The 24,150-nt window shown below is 41.1% G+C and overlaps 2 protein-coding genes across 2 annotated transcripts in view; both read right to left on the bottom strand.

The window, feature by feature from the left end:
• Nucleotides 1–1,065: 1,065 nt before the first annotated feature.
• LOC306805171 (uncharacterized protein) lies at nucleotides 1,066–4,960 on the bottom strand. Its single transcript, XM_079312635.1, has 3 exons — nucleotides 4,465–4,960; nucleotides 3,530–3,646; nucleotides 1,066–2,999 (listed from the first exon to the last, which is right to left on the bottom strand). Exons 1-3 carry the CDS (start codon nucleotides 4,517–4,519, stop codon nucleotides 2,797–2,799), a joined length of 375 nt encoding a protein of 124 aa, XP_079168761.1. The 5' UTR covers nucleotides 4,520–4,960; the 3' UTR covers nucleotides 1,066–2,796.
• A 500-nt stretch (nucleotides 4,961–5,460) lies between these two features.
• TACC2 (transforming acidic coiled-coil containing protein 2) overlaps nucleotides 5,461–24,150 on the bottom strand; it is a 125,653-nt gene continuing 106,963 nt past the window's right edge. The window contains 10 exon segments of the mRNA XM_079312621.1: nucleotides 5,461–5,684; nucleotides 6,425–6,545; nucleotides 7,280–7,386; nucleotides 7,719–7,879; nucleotides 12,942–12,985; nucleotides 17,012–17,088; nucleotides 17,469–17,612; nucleotides 22,717–22,797; nucleotides 23,691–23,831; nucleotides 23,953–24,124. Coding sequence (XP_079168747.1) covers nucleotides 5,619–5,684; nucleotides 6,425–6,545; nucleotides 7,280–7,386; nucleotides 7,719–7,879; nucleotides 12,942–12,985; nucleotides 17,012–17,088; nucleotides 17,469–17,612; nucleotides 22,717–22,797; nucleotides 23,691–23,831; nucleotides 23,953–24,124 — 1,114 coding nt within the window. The 3' untranslated portion in view covers nucleotides 5,461–5,618.

Here is a 24,150-nt window from a genome sequence, read left to right as displayed (position 1 = left end):
TGGAAAAGGCAGGTGTGGATGAACATTGACACAAACTAAATGGCAAATTCTCTCTTACAGAGAGCTCAAGGCACTCTGCTCAGCTGTGCCCTCCTGAGAAGTCCCAGAGGCTCTTGCTGCCCTTGAGAAGACCAGGAGAACAAAGGAATGCTGTTCGCACAGCCAAAAACAAGAGGATAGAAAAGAATAATGGCAATTATGACTTGGGGTTGTACTTACAACTGAGATTTTCTCTCACTTAGAAATCATGAAGCTCTTTGGAGATCCTTCCTTGGAGGTGAGAGGGCAGAGTTACACTCAAACCCAGCCCTTCCTCAACTGAGCCACTACATAAATCCAGCTGCTACAACAGATGAAAAAGGAGTTCTGACATTTTGAGCTGCAGCAGGAAGCATTTCATAGCAGCCTCTCTGCTGCTGACATTAAGGAAGGGACAAGGAGGCTGTGACTGCAGCAGGAATTAACCTCAGAACAACCAACTTTCTGTTGCACCTGTGACTAGAAATAGCTCTGCACACTCATGGCAATAAAAACTTTGTATTTTCTGCATTTTTAATGGAGTTTGAAAAATATTCCTTCTATTTTGTTTCTTTTTTCCTCTGTGTTTGTCTTCCCATCAATGCTTATGCCAAGAACCATCATGAAAATGCTCTGAAAACACCAATCCACAAAAGTGGTTTATCCTTCCTAGGTATATATCCACATGCAGGCACACTTCAGGGTCATATCTTTATTTTGCTGTAAAAGCAAAGCAGTGATGAGCTGGGAGGCAGGATGGGATGGAGGAGGTGGGAGCCCAAAGATCCCAGCCCTGGCTGCCATCAGGAATGACAGATGGTGTTTGTCAAGAGGATAGAGATTTACCTTCTTATTTTACCATGGAAATGTAGCAGCAAGAACACTACCAACATCCACTATTTGATCCAACAGATTTAAGAAATATATCCCACATTAAAAAAACAAAACAACAAAGCCCAAAAGGATTCCTGCAGGAAAACAGAGTGCCAGATGCAGCTGGAAATCCCAATTAAAAAAAGCAGTTTTGTTTACCAAGAGACAATGCCAGCCATTGCATGTAATTTATTTTCTCATTAAGGAAATGCAGTGAGCATATACAGAGATTACATTCAATACAGATTTATCATTACAGAACCATACAAAGATAAAGATACAATCAATAACTGCTTCCTGTAGCAGAAGAGATTCTAGGAACTGCTTCAAGCTGAGAATTAAATGAAAAATACTTAGACCAATTTAAGTGATTTTTATACAGATGAGATGCTGGACTCCAAATGAACATTCTCAGCCAAGATCTGCTGCATTGTTGCAATCTTTCTATTCAACAGCTTTATCAGACTGGTGCCTAGATACTAAAAATAGACCAAACTGCCTTGCCTGGAACTGATTTTTCAGAGTTATACCAAAAAAAGTCACAACACAAAGCTAGGGAAAAAACTACTTTGCCACATATTTTGTGAGTTCCATAGATTTGATGACCTAACCTTTTTCCTACTAGGCAACTAAAACTAGAACTGGAAAGACACTTCTACTTCAGTTACACCAGCTGGACTTCAGACCAGTTCTGTGCATGTTGTGTGCCAGGGGTTGGACCAGATAATCACAACTGGACATGAAAATCTACAAATATCACTCATCTCCTTGCCTGGTGCTCTGTTTTGGATCAAAGGAGGTGGTGATGCACAATGCCTTCTACTATGTGACCCTTTCTGGATCATTTACTTGGTAAAACTGCCGTGAATGGGTTTATTAAAAATATTGATTTAGTCCCTTATGCCTCTAAAGACCTCCAAGTAATTGCATTCACTTTGCAGAATGAAAAGGATACATAAAGTATCTCAAGTCAATCACATCATTGAAGGGGGTGATATGTAGAGAAATATACACTCATACTCCCAAAGACTGCAGTTATGGACAGTGGAGAATTGTCTACTTAAACATTAATAAGAATTATAAACTCAAGTTATAATTTGCCTATAAGAGAGGGATTAATCACTTGTTTTTAAAAACAGCAGAGGAGATAAACTGAGCCAATCTTTGGATGGAGTACCAGTTCAAAAACAACTTCCAAACTCTTCTTCGATCTTCTTCTGATACTGTGGAAAGATTCTCAAAGGATCAGAAAAGAGAAGACTGGAAGGTGCTTTTTCCCCAAGGAAATACACACAAGAATAGAATCATGGAATGATCTGGGTTGGAAGGGACCTTAAAGACCACCCAGTTCCAGCCCCCCTGCCAGGAACATATCCTGTACCATACAATGCACCTCCATGCATTATTCTCTTTATGGCCTTCTCTTACCAGCTTGTATCAATACTAAATTATCTGTATTTCAAGTTTCCTGGCTTGGTCTAGTATGCTAATTCTCTCTAAAAGATTAACTTGCTTACTAGAATTTTCAGTCACTTTGTGCTTGTAAATTTTAGCTTGCTTTTGAATGTCTGCCAACAGTAAACAACATTTGGCAGACATTTGCCCTTTACCTTACTACCAGGCTACCTGCAGCAAAGATTTCTCCTTATCTAAATTGCAGGAAAATGTGACGTGTTCACACAATCAACCCCTCAGGATAAACAACAGGGCAGCATTTCTTACACAGAGACCAAGACCTATTTAGCAGATGAAACAAATTTTATCTAAACATCTGTCAAGTCTTCCTACAGCTTTTTGCCTAGTGAGATATATGGTACATGGAGCATGATTAGGAGATATTACCATCCCTTGCTAAGAAGGCAGAGTTGTTGCTTCAGGATACATTTTTTTTTTTCTTTTTGCCCTTCATGTCAGCTTCAAGAAGGGGTGGCAGAGCAGTGAGAAGATGAGGAGGAAGCAGGTGCTGGAGCTGGAGAGGCTGGGGGCCAGGCTCTTGGCATTGCAGTTGTTGGAGTAGCAGCAGTGCACGCTGACGCCGGGCGCCCTCGAGCCGTCCCTCCGGGCGCGCTCGCAGAAGGACCTGAACGAGCAGGACTTCATGATGCCACCTGCAACAGAGCCACAGAGCCCACAGGGCTGCAAAGGGCAGCACCTGCACCCCCTCAGCACCTGCACTGAGCAACAGCCTTGGGTTTGGCTGGTCTTTACAAGTAACTGAATACAATCACATCACGGCACCACATCAACAAGCTCCTGCTGAAATAACTCTGATTTTTCTTTGGGGCAACTGGTGCAGCTTAAATGTCTTTGGATGTGCCCAAGTGCAGGGGCTCATTAGCTTCTTTTGCCTTCTAATTTCCAGCTAAGTCACTTAAGTAAGTGGGCAATACTTAAAATGCTTCTTTCCAGCTTTCACAAAGACTGGGTACAGCCCATTGTGACACACCAACAAATCATCCCCAGTGGGATTTTATGTCAGCAAAACTAGGATTGAGATTTATTAATAAGGTTTATTTTGAGAGGAGACATCTACTTTTGGTTTTCTCCTTAGCTTAATATGCAGTCTTCTCTTTCCAACACAGGTTATTTATTTCTTTTGTGACAAATGTAATGAATCTGACACATTTGTGACACTTACTTGCTTGTCCTCTAATGACTGCACAGGCATCTGCATGGCCTGGGCACTGCTGACTTCCTTGTCTGTTGCAGTCATCATCACTAGAACCTACACAGGTGTAACACTGCAGTGCTTCACCTGGGGGGAGGGAGAAGAGACCACTTAGAGTTTACAAGAAGTATTTAAAAGTATCAATTTTTCTAATATTGTTTCCAGCTTGCATTAAAAAAAATGGCAAGAAAGTTTAGGAAAATCCAAAACTGTCTGCAAATCTTAACAACGTTTCTTTTTTAGAAACAGTTCAGATACTGATTAAAAAATAATAGTAAAAAAATCAACCTCAGATTATTTAGTTGTTACAATCTGCACTTAAAATAATACAAGAAACATTTGATGTTCTATAATTGCATCCATATCTTCTTGTAACAATTTCTGAGCAGAGACCACAAGTTGCTTTTTTCCCCCCTCTACCATGATCTTAGGTCGACAGTACCATGAAAAAGAACATTGTATACACACAAAATCTTACAGTGATCCAATTTTCCTTTTCTCCTAAAGTATCAACTCAGTTGGAAAGCACAACAGTGTATCTTGAGTTTTGTTCTTGTTTAAACATTACAAGCATACTTTAATCCTCTTTCTTTTCCTTGCCCTAAACTACACAGTATTTTCAAAGGCAAGCATGAATTTGAAAGATATTTAAAATACAACACTTGAGGCTTGCAGAGCAGAAATCCAACCATTGCTATCAGTGGGGACATTTGAATCTGTTAGCACACATATTTATCTTTACAGAGGAGCAGTTCTGTGCTGCTAACCACACACGAAAAATAACCTGAAACCAACCCAACCCAGGAGAGGAGCAAACAGGAGAGGAGAACAGCAAAGAGGTTCAGCCATGCTTGAGGTATGAAAGCAAATGAAGCAAAAAAGGAAAGAAAAAGGAGTTAACTTACTTTTGAGGACAAAAAGAGAGCTGACAAGAACCAGGCTGAAGACTGTCCACATCATGGAGGTCCAAGAGATGCACCATTAGCCAGAGAAAGCAGTTTGTTTGCTATTAGAGCCTTAATGCTTCTCCTCCATCCCTAATCCTGTGCAGAGGATAACTTACAGGATAAGGAGGTGTTGGACAGTGCTACTTATGGAGCTTGTTCCGGCTGCACCTCTGATCACACCAACCTCATCTCCAGCAGCCCTGCAGGCAAATTCTTCCAGGAGCAGGAAATGTATTCACCTTCCAGTGCCAGACATGCTTAAAAACCATCCTGGCACCACATGCCACAGCCTCCGACTCCTCCAGCAGCCTCATTACATTTGCCCATGGGATTTGCTGGATCAGGGTCAGAGCATTAAATATTTTGGAGGATTAAGCCTATGCTTGAGACTTGAGTGGTCCAAATCCAACACTTACATATAGATATATATATTTAGAGAGACAGTAAGATATAGACCTAGATATGTGCACATAAGCAGCAGACTCTTGTGACCCACAAAGTGTTCCAGGCAGCGACCCATGAAGTGCTTTCTGTAGAGGAATTAATTCCCAAGAGCATCTGGTGCTGAAATAAGCCAGTGAAGGACACAAAACACAGCCATACTTATCTTCAACTTTCAACGAAAAAAATTTATTTACAATAGAGAATTTCATTTGTAACATGCATTTTCTTTTTTTTTTTTTCTTTTGTTTTATATTTTTATTTTACAAATCAGCAAATGCAGATAAAGTTTACATTCCTTAAGGCAAGAGTCCCCATGCAAGTAATACATGTTTATATTAAATCCAAAAGACATCCAACATGGGAACTCATGTACAAAGGGAAGGCTAGGATCAGCAATTTGTAATTTCTTAGAGAACTTGACAATCTCCCTGATACAGGAACTTTGAGATCAACTTGCTATGAATTATACTGTGAAAATGCAAACAATAGCAAGAAATTCTGATAGTCATCTTAGTACTGCATACAATTAAATCAACTTTATTTAGAAAGAAAATACAGTAGTGCATACGAAAAAGTGAAAATATAACCTGTCCACATAAATGTATGGACATCAGTGTGCCAATGGTCATATTGCACTCAATATTGAAGTCCAGAAATTTGGTTAAAAGTTAGCTTTTCCCCATTTTGGCAATCAGTTCATCACAAATCTTTGTTAATTCTTCAATCTCTTTATTCTGGAAAATAAAAGATGAAGTATTATGAAAAGGATTGTTGCATTAAGATGAGGGATTTTTAAAATTTTAATATTATCTAACTAGTGGGTGAGGTGTGGGAAAATTCCCTTTTCTCCAATGCTGAGAACGGGAGATCTGTAAATATAGATATATGTACATAATGCAACTAAGTGTTCATATTCATGGTACAGCTATATACATTCAAACAAATGCTTCTTTTTTTTCCAAATACAGCTCCTCCAGTTTTAATAAATCAAATTTAGCACCAAAGCAGACAGCTTCATAGAAGTCATTCCCAGCACACCACAATAATACATAGTGGAAATTTGTTTCTAGGCTGCACTTTTCTATTTTTTCCAGTATTTTCAGCCTGCCTTGCAGAGCTGCAAGCAAGGACGAGCTGTTCTGTGCCAAAGCAAGCTCCCTTGGCTGAGCTGGAGAACAGAGAGATATAAATAGGCATTTCCTACAGACACTTTGGAATTAGCATTGGAATTACAGCTAGCACTAAAAAGGGAAACCTGAGAGAAAAGCTGAAGCATGGTCTGAATCCCAAGGACTGAAGCAAACCAAGTGCACAGGTGCACCCGAGCTCTGGCCAAGGCTGAGCCAGCCCCAAAACCAAACCTGGGTTTAGCTGGTGCACACAGGGGTTTTGCCTTAAAATTTGGGGAGTGCTGCTGTCCCCAGGGCCAGTGAGCTGCAGGACAATCCTCAGGCAGAGCAGATTCCTGATTTACCTTTTGTTCCAGTGTTCTCTCCAAGGCATCCACTTTGAGCTGCTCCTTCCGAAGGCTGGCCTGGTATGCTGCCTGCTCCTGCTGGGCCTTGCCTCTCACCTGTGCAATTTCAGCATTGGCCCTGCAAAACACAGAGTTTGGTCACTTCAGGGAAGGGCAGAGGATGCCCAAAGGTGGACAGCACTCTAACAAATGGGGGGAGAAGGCAGGGCTGCCTTCTGCACATCTTGGGTATATTCTAACACTTGTCCCTAGAGATTCACAACTCCCTCTCTTGCTCAGCAGCAGCTGCAGAGTCTTTTCTTACTGTCTGTGTTGCTCCCTTCATGCTTCTCTCAGGTATCTGTGCTGGGGTCACAAATATGACTCAGGTCTAAGTGTTTTATGGCAGTTCCCAAACCTGATCTCCAATTCAATACTATGAGTCCTGAACATGATTCCTACAAAGGCTTAATTGATCATTACATCAAAATCTAGAAAAAGAAACTGGTTAATGGCTTCCTTCTTGATCCTCCCATGAAAATACATCAAACAAACATAAAGACATTAGCTAAATACAGAAATTTAAGGTGTTCTGTCTTTCCCCTCTTTATCAAAAAGCAGCCTGTGCTTTGCATATTGCAGGAGCAGTTTGGGATGGGAGGTCCAGCCACAGGAATCCTCCTGCAGCATGAACTCCTGAAAAAATACATGTACAATCCATGCACAAGCCCTAGAAGTGTCCAAGGCTGGCTGGACAGGGTTTGAGGCAACTTGGCATAGTAGAAGGTGTCCCTGCCCATGGCAGGGGATGAACAAGATGGTTTTAAGATCTCTTCCAACCCAAAGCATTCTGTGAATCCATGGCTCAATTACCTGTCCAGTTTTTCCTCAGCGTGTATTTTGAGTGCCTGATACCTCTGCTCTTCCTTCTTCACTCGTGACAAATATTCCTGTGCACATTTCTTCAACACTTCTTCATTCTTAAAAGAGAAGATGAATCAGATTTAATCCAAGAGGTTAAAATGCAGGACAGGGATGTGTTTGTGGGAATCACCCAGAGCTGTCTGAAGGGCTGCAGAGGCCACAGAGGCCACCTGAAGGAGAATACTACACAATGCAGAGAGCTTTACAGTTCTTCTGTTTGCATTTGATAGCTGGCTGCAACCCTTCACCTGAGGATTCTGGTTTGTCATGCAGGACATCAGAATTAGCTGGAAACACAAGTCCAGCCTTCTGTTCAGCAGCACAGCACATTCTGGCACACAGAATCTGCTCAGCTCTGCTCTTCAAAGGAGATGTTAATGTGACTCACCTTCCGAAATCCCTCCAGAACTTCTTTCATCTTCTCATATCTCCTGAAAAGATCTGCCAGGGATTTCTCCACTGAGTTCAGATCAGCCAGAGCTTGTTCCTTCTCCACTATGAGCTGCTGAACAGTGTGGTGGGAGACAGATTTCTCTCTCTGTTCATCCTCTGAAAGAAGACAGGGGTAGGGAAAAGAGAGGTTTTCAGAAGGGTAACAAGTCCACTGATTTCACTATCATCTACAGTTTCTACTATACTCTGCCCTATTTGTGTATTAGTAAGTTTACAGGATCCAGAAAAGTCAGATTTATATAATGACACAAGCCTGTTTTGGAAAACAGTTGCTAAATACAGTGGACATTTAAATATTTTGATGTTGGGGGAAAATGTGAATGTATCTCTGTACTGATGATTTCTTCACTCTGAACTCAGCTGTTCCTGTGAAAAGGCAGGTGTTGGATTTCCCCTGTTTGTCTGAAGATGCACTAGTTGAAGGAAAGGACATTTATGTACACTCCTAGCACTGGCCACAAATTACTTGCCATTGCTGATAAATGCCTCTCATCTCCTGACATCTTCTAATCCTGCACAAACAAAGCACTTTGTTCAGTGGAATTCAACTCCAATTCTCCCCTTGGAAAAGCAGTGTTTTATCAGTTCTTAGGATTACTGGAAAAAGTGGCAGAAAGGAAATCTAACAGTAGACAGACTTCCTAAGTGTAAAAAACTGCAAAAAACCATCTGCCAAGCTCCTCCTATGTATAGTTAAATTTGAGCCAGGGATGGTGAGAAAAACTCAACAGGAATACAAATCCATATGGAGGAGGAATTTTCAAGGGAATTGACATCATAATAAGTTGGAATATCCACATAACACTGGAAGAAAAGGTCTGGCATTGTCTTCCAAAATGTTGCATTATTTCCTTCACATCCTAAACTATGATTCTTTGGGCTACTTTGAATGATATTGAAAGGAAAACCCACCAAAAAACACAGCAGTTTTATATTGCTATTTTCCTTGGTTTATGAGAAAACCTAAAATAAGGTAAAAAGTTATCCTGTGGAAAAAGCATTTCACAATGTGCAACTTTTCATTCGGGGCTTTATATCTGGAAACATAAAGAACTAAACAAGCTTGAGTTTTTTATTTGAGTAGGAGATTTCATCTGAATTATTTATAATGCTGGTCAGCTCCAAAAAGTACAGATTTCTGCTGGCCTGACCAAGGCCAGAGCAGGGATGATGCCATGCTGTGCTCCTGGGCTCCTCTGTTCACCCCTGACAGTGCCTGGCTGGGGCAGAGCCTGACCTGATAAATAAGGCTGAGCTTATTTGGCTCTGTGTGATACAGAAGATCAAAAGAATCAGAGAAGTTCTCAGGACCTGCTTGTATCACCTTTATTTTACTGATGAACAAATACCTTTGACATGGCAGAGAAGCCCAGAGTCCTGTAATACAACATCACTTGGATATATTGAACACTTTATTAAAAATAAACATTATTTTCTATTTTGCTTTCTTAGAGACACCCAGTATTCCTCTGCAATGTCAAAAATAATGGGCTCTCAATTAAAACAAAAAAAAATTGTTGTCTTTTGTTTACTTCTGTAAACCTCAGAGGCTGTCTCCTTATGTTCCAGCATTAGATTTGTTTAATCATGCTGGAGATTACACCCTGCCTAGATAATTCCAAACCCCTCCCTGACAGGATCCTGCTTTCTGGCAACACTTCTGTCACTGCAACTGCAGGCAGGGCAAGAGATCCCTTTGCAGGATCATCCAAAATAGTTTAATGTATTTAATGCCACTTCCCTACTTATTGAGAGACCTTTGTCTGAGGTAATTTAGCAACTTCCTTATTTGTTTCCAGGGTGATCAGTAAGTTAGTAGTTCATGTCACACTTCCTCAGAACTACTGAGCTGCTCCTCTTCCTCCCAGCCTATTGAAGGCTCTCCTCTCTCCTCAGCTGGATCAGCTCCTCTAATCCTCAATGCCCAGCACCATTTAAACTCTCTCATGGGAAACTGGAGCAAATGCTACAGAATCACACAATGGTTTGGGTTGGAAAGAACCTTAAAGCTCATTCAGTCCCATCACCCTGCCATGGGCAGGGACATCTCCCACCTGACCATGTTGCTCCAAGGCTTGTCCAAGTGATGCTCCCTAACCAAAGTGGTTAAATACAACAAAACACAGAAACTTGGCTGGAGGGGGACTAGAGTTATAAGTGGTATTTTCATAAAATGATAGAATGGTTTGGGTTGGAAGGGACCTTCTAAGACTATGATTAGTTTCAATAAAATGTGCTGGTAATAGCCTGCCAGTCAAATCTTAGATAAACCATTACACATCCTTAACTCTAAATATGTTTACAAGGTTATGTGATCAAAACATTTGAATTAAATCACGTCCACATCTGCAACAGACCCTGCCCAGGGCTCACCAACAATAACAGCAGTATGCTCAGGACTAACACTATCCAAAATGACAGAATCAGAGCAGCAACACAGCAGATCCGCTTTCAGCCTCAGCTCACTACTACTCACATGACTTAATGAGAATGCAGCAAACAGAGAACAAAAGCAAAAGAAACTAAAGATGCAAAATGCTGGTGTGAAAGTTGGTGAAAAGCTTTACTTACCAGGCTTGCCTGTTTTGTTTTTGCAAGCAAATAGCAAGAAGCAACGAAAACGGAAGCAAAATAGAAAAATCGGGAATTGTTAGGAAAGCAGCAAATAAGTAATGCAACAACCTGTAATGCACAAAGCATAACATCTTGTTTTCCACAAGGAGAATTTCATCATGTATTCAAATGTAAAGAATAAGGATACATTTTTATCAAAAAAACAACCAGACCAACATGAGAAAGCTGTCAGTGAAAAGGAACTGGAAAGCCTGGTCTTTCCTCTCCCCCACTCCTCAGTGTCAACTAAGATGTGTTAGGGGTTGAGGTGAGTGTAAGAAAAAAGAAAAAAAAAGAAGATGCACTAGTAAAAAAATATGCCAAGTGTCACTAAACAGGGATCTCCACACTGACAGCTTGCAAGCTCTGGCTGCAGAGTGTGGCATGAAGTCATCACAGCAGCTAAATTGGGTAATTTTGGGTTCCATATATGTATGACAGCAAATATTAAACCTTCCACAGCCCTTGGAATCAAAGGCAATCACTGTTTGCAATGCACATTTTTCAGTGCCTTTAGAAGCAAACACAGGCAGTCATACACTGTTAATATGGGATATTATCAGTATTTACTATGCACACCAGCCTACAAAAATCTCAGCAGGACCTATCAACCTCACTGCATACTCATCAAAGGGATTGGTGAAAATGGTTTATGTGCAGTGCCCTTCTAACAGGGCTGCATAAATAGTTCAGAAGGGTTAAATGATAAACAGAAACAGCACAGGCACTTCTTTTGTTAAGATGCATATTTGCTGTGGCACTGAGGCATTACTGGGATAACAGGTCACTGAAGTACATGCAAATTACAAACACACACATTTTCCTCCACATGTGGTATTGGGATGAGTGAATTCCTTTATCAGAAGGAACAGCAATTTACAAGAAATGGCATGACAAAGTGGGACAATTAGATCAAAAATTTCCATTAAATGCAGGGAGAAACCTCACATTTAACGTATTACCAGCAGGATTTGCATACTGCTCTAATTAACACAGAAAGGAGGTTTTCTGTGTTGCTGTTGTTGGTTCAGTTCCTTTGTAAATGGACAGCAAATTAAATTACTTACAGCCATAGCCCTTAAAAACTCACCACAGAACATCTGAGAGGCTCTGATACTCTGAGTATTTACTCACAGTCAATGGCCTAATACTTATTTAACCTTAATTTTTTTGCAACAAGAGGAAATGGTGATGGTGGAATGTACCATGTACACCAAGGCTGTGCCTCTGCCTCAGGATTCCTATTCTGTATCTTACTGTTGCCCTGCAGTCTCAAAAATTGATTTTTAAGAAAAATCTGTTTCTCAAAAATAGAATTTGAATTTATTTGTAGTTAGCCATATGCATAGCTTGGGGAAAATGGGTCCCTTGTGTGTCCATAGCACTGGCCAGGTTCAGGGTGGAAGCCAAACCAGGGTATGTTCACTGCAAACCAAAGTGAAATAAGTTCTTTGCATACTCTGGTCATTCCCATTTGAACATTTGCATGATGACAATGACAGACACCATGTCAGAAGGCAGCACATTGGCTCAGCTGTACATTCAAAAGGCAATGGAGGCATAACACCAGAGAGAATGAAGCCTGGCATATTATTAGTGTTAATTATTAATTGATATATATATATATATTTCATTAATTATTTATCATAGTTGTCATTCTCATAAAATTTATTTGTAGGTTCCATTTTACCCTTCACTTGAAAGGAAGTTGGGATGGCTCCTAATGGACAAGAAATGCAGGAAGGCAGCAAAAGCACCAAACACTGGTGCTCTTCCCAAAATTCCACTCAGCCATTTGCCTTTCTGGGAAATTTGCCTTTCAGCTCAGGCTGAAGAAGCACAAGGCAGCACAAGCCACTGGTGCTTTCTATAGCCAGACTAATAAAAAGAGCTTTAGAAATCTTACAGGAGGCTTTAAAATCACATCTCAGTGGCCAGACTCCTGCACCAAGGAACCACACGAGCACTGCAACCCTTGGGTTTGAAGTGCAACTGAGCAAAGAAGTTTTTATCCATGGGACATGCTGTTAGCAAAGGTGTTTTTTAATTACTGAGAGGCAAAACTTGCCATAATTTAGACTTAAAAGGAGAGCCCTGTGTCAGTAAGTAACTGGGGGGGTGGTTTGGGCACTTGCAACCTCCCATCTGGGATTGGAGTTAATCTTGGTTTTGGTCTGATCGATGCACTTAGAGCAGATAATCCCTGTTGTTGTGAAGAGCTAAGTTTGGGATCTGCCATTAAACAGCTGCAAGCTGAAGCCTAAGGGGTTTTTAGGTCACTGAAAGTCTCTCCTGGAGAAACCCATGAATTTGAACCTGTTTCCTATGGGCCAGTTTGCTCTGCTGCAGAAGGGAAAGCCCTGAGCTTCCTGTGTTACCCGAACTGCCTGGGCGCTGCTGGCTGGGAAAAGAGGCCCTGACTTTTCCTTTTCTGGTGTCCTCAGATGCATTCACAATTCCCTGCAGCATCAGCAGATGCAGCCAGCATCAAAATGAAGCCCACAGACTCCAACCAGGGAGCATCTTTCACAGCAGGAACACCTACCTATCATCTGAGCAATCGTCTTCTCGTATTCCGAAACTATTTTTCTGTAAGAGGGGAAAAAAAAAAAAAGAAAAACTTTTGGCAAACAACATCATTGCTCATGCTTACTTAGCAAATAACACTATCAGAAACTGAACTGGGGTGTTTTTAAGAGATACAGAACCCCATCACACTTTTACATGTTATTTATTGCCCAAATAACAAATAAAACAGACAGTTTTAACACTACAGCTGATTTTAAACTCTCCATGGAAATAATAAAAGTGAGGGGAGGAAGAAGAGATTGCTTTGAAACAGATTCTGTTTTTTGAAACCTCATGATTACAAACATAATCACACTGGCCTAACTCAAAAACTCCAAAGAGCCTGATTTTTCCATTATTTTCTACTCTCTTCTCCAAATTTGTGTTAGTTTATTTTTAATATAAACCTTAAGGAAACTTACAATTGGTAGCAAGTACATCTAAGAAGTGCTGGCTATCATCCAAAATGTATCTCACATTCAAAATGAATCTTCTCATGATTAAATGATTCACTACCACTTAAAAGAACAAGATCAAAATATTCAACTATGTAGCACAAAGTCCATCACATCCCATTTCTCAAATCTCTTTTTGAAGCAGAGGTGGCAAAATGCTACTTTTAAGACTGTTTTATTTCATATACTCACGGTAGGCTTTGAATTTCCTTCTTGAAAAGAGGTTAGCCAAAATAAGCAGATTAAATGTGATTTAGAAAGACGATCCATCCCTTCCTAGAGCCAAATAAAGCTAATGAAATGAGACTAACTTGATCTGTGCTTTGATTCATGAGCCACACAGGACTGTCTACAAAAAACAAAATTACCCCACACTTCATCTGAATTGGATATTCAAAACAGCTCACTGGAGCTGGAATACACCTCTTTTGAGACTGGCTCTCACTTGCTCCATTTTTAGAGCTCTGCTGCATTGGGTGAGGTTACAGAAACGATGTGGAAAAACCTGAGATTAAAGTCAGTAAGAAAAGGAGAAACTTGCAGAGTTCCCAAATCTACTACAGTAACTGCAGAACTGCCTGAAATCTGAATCACAGACAGAGCCCAGAGCCCTGAGAAAGGCACCTGGCCCTAAGGTCAGCAGCTGTCCCCTGCCCTGGTCCTGCAGAGCACTCAGAGAGCAGAGGCTCTGCCCCCAAGCACTGGGATTTTTCCTTTCAACCATAAATGACACTTTGGAGAGCAAAGATAACAGCAAGGATTTTGCTCTAAAAGGAAGGGTTTGGTTTCATCTCCAAAGCAGATTACCTCAAAAGCCTGCTGTAAGCAATGAGGGTTTTAAAACTTTGTCATATCCTTGTGACACAAAGCACCTTTAGGAAGTTGTATCATCCAAGAAAAGGAAGCCAAGGACTCAGGGTACTCAGGGTAAGGAACACAACATTACAACACTGCAGCACTTCTCAGGGAAGAATGTGCTCCAGAATCATGTCAAAGGCTTCTTTCAGTCAAGCAGCCCAAATAATGGTGATTGCAGCTGGGGAGCCAAAGGATGCTGCCACATCACTCCTCTTTAACCCAGGCTGACACATTACACAGGCTTAAGTGTTGGTATTTGAGACAGTCTGTTCACTGGCTGAACATTTCTAAGGCATAAAAACCACCAGAATCCAGGGCTACAAAGGGTCTCAGAGGTCATCTGCCTGACTCCCCTTACAGAGTCATAATCAATCAGGCCTCCAAATAACCATAATTAAGTATTTCTTGCCTGTCTCTGGTTAGAGTCTTGAATCATGGTAGAGCCCACTGTGGTTCAGCTCTTCATAGCTCCTGCATTATTAAACCTCATTCTGCCTTCTGTTCTCTGGAATAGTATTTCCTTCAACTGATCTTTTCATGGAAAATTAGATGAATTCAGGATATTCCAGCTACAGTATGCAGGACATGGGTACAGAAGCATTGCTTCTCCTCCTTTGGGAAATGATGCTTTTGTGCTTGCAACTCTAAATAATCCCTTCAACTCCCTGCTTATCATTATGCCAAATCTCATTGACACATCTCTAATTTACCACACATGGACTGCTTGAACATTTAAACTTCCAAGAGAAATCTTTCTTTGTGCACATATGCATATTTATCATTTTGTGACAATATTAGCCAGATTTTTTTTCTTTCATCCAGGCATGTGCCTGTGGGAAATCTGGCTTGATTACTGTGTTGTTGTTGTTTTTTTTTTTCAAATCAGACTTTATGGAGGGTGGACACACACACAAGAACATTACTGTGTGGAAAATGAAGGTGCAGATCTACAGTGTGCCAGCTGCCCTGTGTCACCCCTGGCTCTCCTTGCATGAGGGAAAAGGCTGGCAGTGCCCACTGGCAGCCAGCAGACACACAACAGACCAAGCTCCACACTTGAGTGTGTGCTGCACACTGAGACATTCCTTACAATCCCTCATTTTGTTCCCTCCTTGTTTTGCTCCCTGGGTTTGACTGCTCACAGCCACTCTGTTCTGTTTCTCCTCATTAAGCATTTCAGGGCTTTGTTCCCCATCCCAACAGAGCACAAGGGAGGTGAGAGAACTCAGCTGGGCACTGGGAGGTGGCAAAATAGAAATAAAGAGGCTGCTCTTGCCTTTTGCAGATGCTTCTCTTAAGATGCTTTGGCTCAGAGCCCTGTGCTGCCACTATTCCAATCTGCCATGTGCAATTCCTGGCATCCATGCAAGTGTTTGTGGAGCTCTGCACTGCAGTTCCCTTCTACTCTCCCTCCCTAAGCACAGTTTTCCTGGATATAAGCAATTGCTTATGTAGGTCATCACTAGATACAGAGTTTAGCTTTAAATCACTGAAACCCTTCATTTTGGGAAGAAGCTGGCACTAGAACAGAAGGGATTTTAAAGAAAATTCAGTCTCAGAAGCAATTGTATACATTATTATTTAAAGGAGGGATGCTAAAATAATCTGACAGTTTCCTTCTATTTATGAGTTAAGAGGGGGGAACCATTTTTTCTAGTTTATGAAGGTAGGAAATAATAAGCTTTAAAGTATTTTATACATTCTCTTTTTCAATTGATGCCTTTTTCAGATTCAGGTCAATGAGCAGGCCAAGCTCATTGCTTTGTCCTTCTTATGGTCCTACAAACTGAGAAAAGAAAGAAAAGCTGAACCTTTCAGCTGACTGAATGGGAAGCATCAGTGCTTCTTTAAACAGCACTGCTCACATCATCCACTACAGGGATTTTGTTGTCATCCTTGCAAGTGCTAGGACCTGGGCTGGAAAGGAAGGTCAAACCATGTTCCAGCAGACAGATATTTAATGCAATAGAAGCAGGTTGGCATAGAAATAGAACAGATACAACCAGAACAAACTGAAAAGCTCCAGGTCCTTTATTCAGGTCTCAAATGGAACAAGAGAGCAAAAGTCAAGAGAACTATTGCTTAACTAAAATCAACCTTAGTGTGTGCAGCAATTAAAAAAACATCTTAGCTCAAAGAAAAGGGTGTAGAATCTCCTTAGAAGTCAACATCCATAGTCCAGAATGGTTCCTTTACAAGAAATGCCTTTCTACTGACACTGGTTTGACTTGTATTGTTTAACAACCTGTTCTGAAGGCAGCCTGTACTACTCATAACTATCTGCAAACCTGCACATTCTTCCCTACATTCTTTCCTTTTTCCAAGCTAAACTACTTGTGGAGAGTGAACTAACACTGGCATGTGCATCCCCCTGCCAGCTCTGCAGGCAGCTCATCCAAGTCTACAACAGGAACCTCACTATGCAATCCTAGTCAGAATTCACACACAAGCCAGAGGAAATCCTTCCCTGACATTAACCTGCAGTAAAACCCCCCTTACCTCAGTATTCTGAGGGTGGGAATGAGATTAGCAACACAGAAGTTTTCAATGATTACCCTGAGCAGTAGTGCCCCACCATACAAAGACAAAATATCAGTTCAGGATCAATACAAAGCTTGAAGTTAAAAATAACAAAGCAAATTTAGCTAAACAAAACAATTGTATGAACATGGTACTCTGTGTACTACCCACAGGTTGAGATTAGGCTGACAGAGTGATCAAGTTAATAACCCACCTCATTTCCATCACTTCCCTTCTGCTTTCTTCATATTTCTCTTTCCACTCAGATACTTCCCTTTCCTTGGCCACAATCTGAAACAGAAAACAAAGGGAAAAATCCCCACTGGATTAAACCCATTATTTCATTGCTATTGCTAGCCACACTAATATGATAAATAGGTTTGTAAAATACATCACTTTATTCCTATTTCAAGCACCTTACCATTTTTATATAATTATATAGCAATGTCAAGAAGCACATCATACATCTGGGGTTTATTTCTATACCACATCTGCTTTTCACACATGTAAAACAAACAAAACTTCCAGCGTAGCACCTTTTGCTCTAGCGCGGCTGAGGACGGTTCCAACAACAGACCAAGTGATCACACCATAAAGCATTTGGGAGCAAACAGGCAAGAAGGGAAGCACAAGGGGCCAGTTTTTCCTTTCCCAAACTGTGGGGCAGTTACCTCTGCTCTGGCGAGCCGGAGGGCAGAGTCCAAGTCCTGCTGGGGGTAGAGCAGAGCCGCGGTGCTCTCGGCGTCCGAGGCGCCGATGCGGGAGTACAGGGCACTTTTGGAGATGGAAACATCTGCTGGGATAGCAGCTTCTCTCTGTGTGTTTGGTTGTGTAAATACAAAGAAACAAACCATTACATAAGGGTTTAGCTCATGGGTTTTCTGAGTGTGGTGCTAGGACTAAAGTTCTGTGCACCTCTAAATGGCAACAGCAGTTAATGCTGGCAAGGAGCTCTGAATTCAGCAATCATAAAATAAACATTTAAGGTCCATAAGAAGCACCAGGAGAAGGAATCATATTACCTTTATGGAGAGAAAATAAAGACAGCACTTTGCCATCAATATTTTAAGGTCTATTTCAGAAAATGTACTGCTTTTTACCACAACATCCACAAGAAATGCACATCAGCAGAAGGAATCAGATTTGAAGGCAGAAAGCTCATTAAGGGGAATTCTGCTTCCATAAAAATGAATCAAGAAACCAGAAACAAGAGGACAGCTCATTTTCTTAGGTTGGGCCTGTCACTACATGGCATCTACCACATAAAAAGTGTGACTATGCAGGTGACACTGCTGCCCCACTGGTGTCCAGCATGCAATTAGTCAGTTAAATGAGGCCTTTTCTGCAGCTGTCAATTTTGCCCAGGTCAGCAGCCCAGATTAAATAGGGGAGAGCAGCATGTGAAATGAGAAGAGCAAAGAACAGGACACTGAGATGCAGGAAATGTCTCACAAACAACTCTGGATGCAAACAACCCAAGCTACAGTACATTAAAACTGAGATTACAAGAAATAGTTCAGAGAACCCAGAATGGTTTCAGTTGGAAGAGACCTTGAAGCTCATCCAGTGCCACTCCTGCCATGGGCAGGGACACCTTCCACTGTCCCAGGCTGCTCCAAGCCCTGTCCAGCCTGGCCTTGGGCACTTCCAGGGATCCAGGGGCAGCCACAGCTTCTTTGGGCACTGCCAAGTCCCCATCACAAGGGCTGGAGCAGGAGTGGGGAGGAAAGTCAGGCTGATCAATGACTTTTTCCATCCACTGATGGAAATGGATATTCACATCCTGTTTTCCTGGTGTAGCATTTCCTTGCTGCTGAAAAGGGGATAATGTATTTTTCCAGTTTACTTGTTAACTTTGTTTATAAAAAAATGTATTCTGTTCCTCCAAGTTCACTAATGCTGTACCTAAGCCTTCAGGCTTTATCTGCAATAATTAAGAGTAGAAATGAAGAGTATCTCAATTATTTTTTTGCATAAGAGAAAATAATTATTTTCTTGTATTTTACTGTAAAAGAGGGTGGTGTGGTTTTGCTTCAGTTGTTTGTATTTTTTTTTAAATAAAATAGCAGAGTCATGCTTTAGTGACTGAAGCACAGGAATGTGAAAGGGAGTAGATAATGTCTGGATCAAGGTTCAGTCCTCATTAATTTCAACATCCCATATTCTTGTTTCAACACTGTAAAAGGGAAGTTTGCCAGATGCTTTCCCATAAAACATTCACTTCCTCACAGTTCTTCTCACACCACCCTGGATCACAGAAGCCTCCAAACCCACTGTTAATCTTGTTGTAATCCCTTGGGAGTTCTTGTATCACACCTGACTGAAGAAGCTGTATTAAAAATTGTATATAATGCACACAGGACCAGATGTTCAGGATATCACATCTGTAGAGAACATGAAGAAACACTAGCAACATTAAAAGACAAGGCAAGAAAATTTAATTAGAGCAAGAATAACCTAAACAGTATTAACAGAACACAGAATACCTCACTGCATCTTTATTTACAGAAGATTCTCACTAATTTGCTTGGTACTTTTTGTTTTTAAACCTGGGAGTCAATTGACTCTTACTTCTAGGATTTATGGAGCAGGCTATCCCTTCTCTGGTTTTGCTACCTTTAACATGAACACCCAAAATAAGGATCAATTCCAGCAGAATTAGGAGATGCAAGCTCAAACTCAAAGGATTTTCCTACCAGCAGAAAAAGCATTCCAATATCTGTCAAAATTGCATAGCCTGTGCTCTGCAAAGTATCTCCCAATGTAAAATAACTACACAGGAGAAAAATACACCTGGGATACCAGCTCAGACACCTCTATAAATGCATTAAAAAAAAAAAAAAAGTGCTTTAGCCCCTCCTTAATCACAAGACAGGAATAACTGAGAGATAAAAAAGAGCCATTAGATCATCAAAGCTGTCCTCAAAAGAAAGGCCACCCCTCAGATCGATCTGTTGAACTGCATCTGTCACATTTCAAAAGCCTCCTGCAGCTGAATTTGCTGGATCTCATAAAGAGATTGCTGGAAAATATTCATTGTGCCAAGAAGAAACACAAACTTTATTCAAGCTCATATAAAACCATGTCAAAGTAACTGCTGGGAGGATGACAATTTTTAAAGGAAAAGACATTTAGAGCATTTAATGCATACTTACAGGTACTCTTATGTATTAATACAGTTATGTTTTCTCTAGTTGCATTTGAGTAAATTGTACAACCAATAGTAATAATGACATGCAGAACAGCTTAAAATTTTCAAAAATAACCATAAAAACTCCTGGAATTTTACCACTGAGCAGAAATGCTTGTGGTAGTGATCCAGCCAGTGTTGCCCTAACTCTAGACACACCCTGCACAAGTCACATCTGGGCTCTCTGGCAGGAATAAACAGCAGAAGTCATCATGGTTTTACTTCAAAAGCAAATTTTACACAGTTCTTAACTGATGCATCACTCAGTAACTGTTATTTGCTGTCTGAAAAATACTCCTGCCTCAGGAAAATAACAGCACCTGATCAACAGGATGATGGTATTACCCAAAATAACCCAATAATAATGCTTTAGCACCTAATTGCTAAGAAGGTAAGCAGTTAATTGGGGTAATAATCAGCACAGGGATTTGTAAGTCACTAAACCTTGCACAAAAAGATTAGAGTCTTCAGGGGAATTACTACAAAATGTAGGTCACTGCAATCTTAGTGTAAATATCTGAGAGCTCAACACTCTTCTCTTCCCAGCACCTTTCACAGAAACTAGAATGGAAACAAATGCACATCTATTAACCAGCTGCAGTTATCTCACTTCCAGGAGGTCAGAGAGGAAGAAAATAGAGAAATGGAATGAAAATGAAAACTAGTTTTTATCATAGCAGTTAGAGGAATGTGTGTTTAGCCCTGCTGAAAATGAGGCTGCCCTTTCCAAGCCCCTGAAATGCTGCCTGGGTGTGCATGGAATGATGGACTCTTTCAATTAATGTGTGAGCAGACAGGTCAGTGCAGGCAAAGTGAGACCTACTTGTGCTTGCAAATACAGTGAAAGGCAAGAAAACCCAAGCAGAAGTTTTCTGCCTGTAAATTTTTGCTAAAATCAATGGCATTGCTGTTTGATGGGAATAATCCTCCTCCACCCCCATGAGAGCCCCACAAAGCTGTAAGGCACTAACCCCATTTTTGCCTATGCCTTTCCTCTCAGTTTCTATTTTCCTTGGATCCTGTCTCAGCATCCACAGGGTGCTGGACACAAACCCTACTCAAGCTGCACCTACTAAAAATTACCTCCCAACATCCAAATGGAGACTGTTCAACAGAAAAGCATCAATTCACCTCAACACTGGAGGACAGAAATACTTGGCAATGCAAAAGTAGGTGACTGGTCCTGCTGCTGTTTAAGTCTGTGACAAGAAATTTGGGAGTGGCCAAATAACTCCCCTCTGCCTGAGAACAAACTGCACATTATTCTCACTCCTAGTGCTAGCACAAAATGCTTCTATTTAATCTTTATTTTAGGTGACCTAATTTATCGTAACAAGTGCTTCTGTCTTTATTTATCATCCTGTTCTTGTTACCCATCTAGTCATCGTTTAGCAAGTGTTAAATGTAATTATACAGCTTTCAGAAAAGAACTGAGGCCAGCCATCCAGAAGGGAATTCTGCCAGGAGCATCCAAATTTAAGTCACTGCAGTCATCTGCTGGTTTCTGTTCTACTTAATCCAGGCCATCAGTCACTGTAGGTCACAAGAGGTGTCATCACAGGGTAATTTCACACCAGCAACCTCCCACTGAAATAGCAAAGCTATGCAAGGACAAAAGTCCTTCCCAGCCTAACATGACACCCATGGTATTGGTCTACAAGCACTGCTGTGCCTGGACCAACGTGGGGCTTTGTCACCACCAATAACTGCTTGGTTAGTCCTTCTAATGAAGACAACAGCATGCTTTTCTTACTTAAATAAGAAATTGTAACCACATACTCTAAAATACTCTTAAATCTGTGAGTAATATGTTTACCTTAGTGAATGTTAAGAAAAAATCTTTACTTTTATGAAGTAGTTACTTAATAACTGATCTTTTAAGCACCAAGAAATTCTACCTGTAACCAGCTCAAATGCTGTGGTGATGCAATGAACTCCAGGTGATTTTAGACTGGGCAAAAGACTTTCTGCTGAGTTATTAAGGGACAGTACAAAAGGACTAAAGTCACTGGAGAAGGGCATTTCAGAAGTATTTTCTCTTCATTTGGAATGAAATGTCTCACTGCAGCAGGACACTGCCCTCAGTATCCCATTCAGAAGAAAGCCACTAACATTTATGGAATGGCTTTTCTGACTTTCCAAACACAGAGAGTTCCATGTGCATCCCTACAGCAGTGCAAAGCATCACTCTGAGGCACAACTAGCCAGCACAACCTGGAAGTAGCAATGAAAAAAACAAGATTTAGATCTTTATGAATAAAGACACATTGTGTTGTGAGGCTTTTTTCCCTTGGGAGTTCTGTAGCCCTTCCAACCCTGCTGCAGTCCCTTTCTTCAGATGCCTGAGGGCAACGTCAACTGAATTCCTCAATTCCAAACACTGAGGGTCAAAGGTGTCTGACTTCAAGCTGAAAATACCAGCAGAAGACAAAATGTCCTTATGGCCAAAGCAGGCCTGGTATTCTTCACCACCAAATATTTTAGGACAAATCTTGATTTAGAGAAATGACAAACAGCTACCTGGACTGCAGAATCCATCTCCCGCAGAAGGAATGCTGCTGCTGCTTCTTGCCTGCTGTTAATTGGGGTGTGAGTGGGGTGACAGCATTTCTGTGTCAGCTCTGCTGCCAGCATGCTCCTGGTGTCCCCCAGGGAGCCCCAGGACAAGCAGCACTCAGCTCCCCAGGCTGTGCACACTCACACACACAGGGCAGGCACAAAGCAGGTACCTTGGAGTGCAAAGAGGAGAGGGCAATCTGCCTGGCTAACTTCAGCGCTTCTATCCTCATGGCAGCAAACTCTAGCTCCTCCTGTCCAAGGGTTTGGTGGGGGAGGCCCCCCACAGGGAAAAAAAATGGAGTAAGAACATGGTAAAAATGGTTGACACACTCAAAAATGGATTGCTAAATTTTAGCGTGTAATTTGGACTATCCCTGGGTGACAAACACCCCAAATTCCATGGTGATACCAAACACCAGGGCTTGGTTAGTTTTGAGGCAGCTGTACAGACAAATAATTTTTATTAGGTGATCAGTATGAACAATGCTTCATGTGAAATAAATGTTTTCTGAAGCTAAAGCTGTTTTATCACAGACTCCTCTCTCTTAATTTCCATTTTATGTGAATTTATGCTACATGCTGGTCTCAGTTCAACTTTTGCTATTTTAATATTTGACTGTAAATATTCCAGAAAATGTGTCCTGACATACGGAACTGCTCTGCAGATCCATTTGCTTTTCCTAGAAGAAACCATGCCAAATTCTGCATTAGAGAAATTGCAAGGAAAACAAAGCCTGATTTTTAATTTCAGCAGAATCAGGTCCTGAATCTCAAAAAATGAATCTATACAGACTGACTAAGGCCAGGAGTCAAGACAACTCTCCACACATCAAGTCCTGCATTCAAGCTTAAAAAGTTTGCTTTGAAAAGATTTCTGGAAAATACACACAATAGAGGTACAGGATAGGTGTTGATGAAATTTAAAGTTATGTATTATTTGAATTACATGAGTTAAATGAAAATATCTTTGTTCCTCAAGGCTCTGAAAGGGAGAGTTACTTTGGAAAGAATTTAAAAATTATTTTAATTTTTTTCCACATCCCCGCCAAGCCTCCCTCCACCCTTTTCAGATGAAGCAAAGCATTCCCTTGCCTGTGTATGGACAAATAGAAAGAAAAATGGCATTTATAACTCTGCTACAAACCTGAAGTTTCTGAGCAAATACTGGGGGGTTCTTTTCTGCTAGGTCAGGATCTAGATATTCAGGCTGATCACATATTGAGGCTTTCTTAGATATCCTATTGAGAAGAGCATCAGCAGAGACAAAGGAGTCTTCAGGAGAAGTCTGAAGGGTAAAGAGGAGGCTGAATAAGCAACAGAGATTTTGCCCAAGTTGTTGGGCCAAAAGCAAAATGCAAGATTTCTGGAGGAAAATGATTCCCAAACTCTTATCATACAGGACTTACAATTTCAATAGCCTCTGGAGTTGTCCCTAGAGTCATGGGCTCCAGCTCTTTCTGCTTTGCCTTGTCAGGGGACTGTAAATGTGCCTCTTGGCTGGCAGCCAGCACTCGGGAAGCTGGGTGTGGTATTTTCATGCCAGAGGACTGCTGGGCTTCAGGGTCTTCAAAACTTGACCTGGAAAAAGATTGAGCACATGTTTT

This window comes from Erithacus rubecula, assembly GCF_903797595.1.
Source record: "Erithacus rubecula genome assembly, chromosome: 9".
In the NCBI taxonomy this organism is placed as follows: domain Eukaryota; kingdom Metazoa; phylum Chordata; class Aves; order Passeriformes; family Muscicapidae; genus Erithacus; species Erithacus rubecula.
Note: the sequence above shows the minus strand (reverse complement) of the source record. Positions and strands in the feature narration are given on the sequence as shown.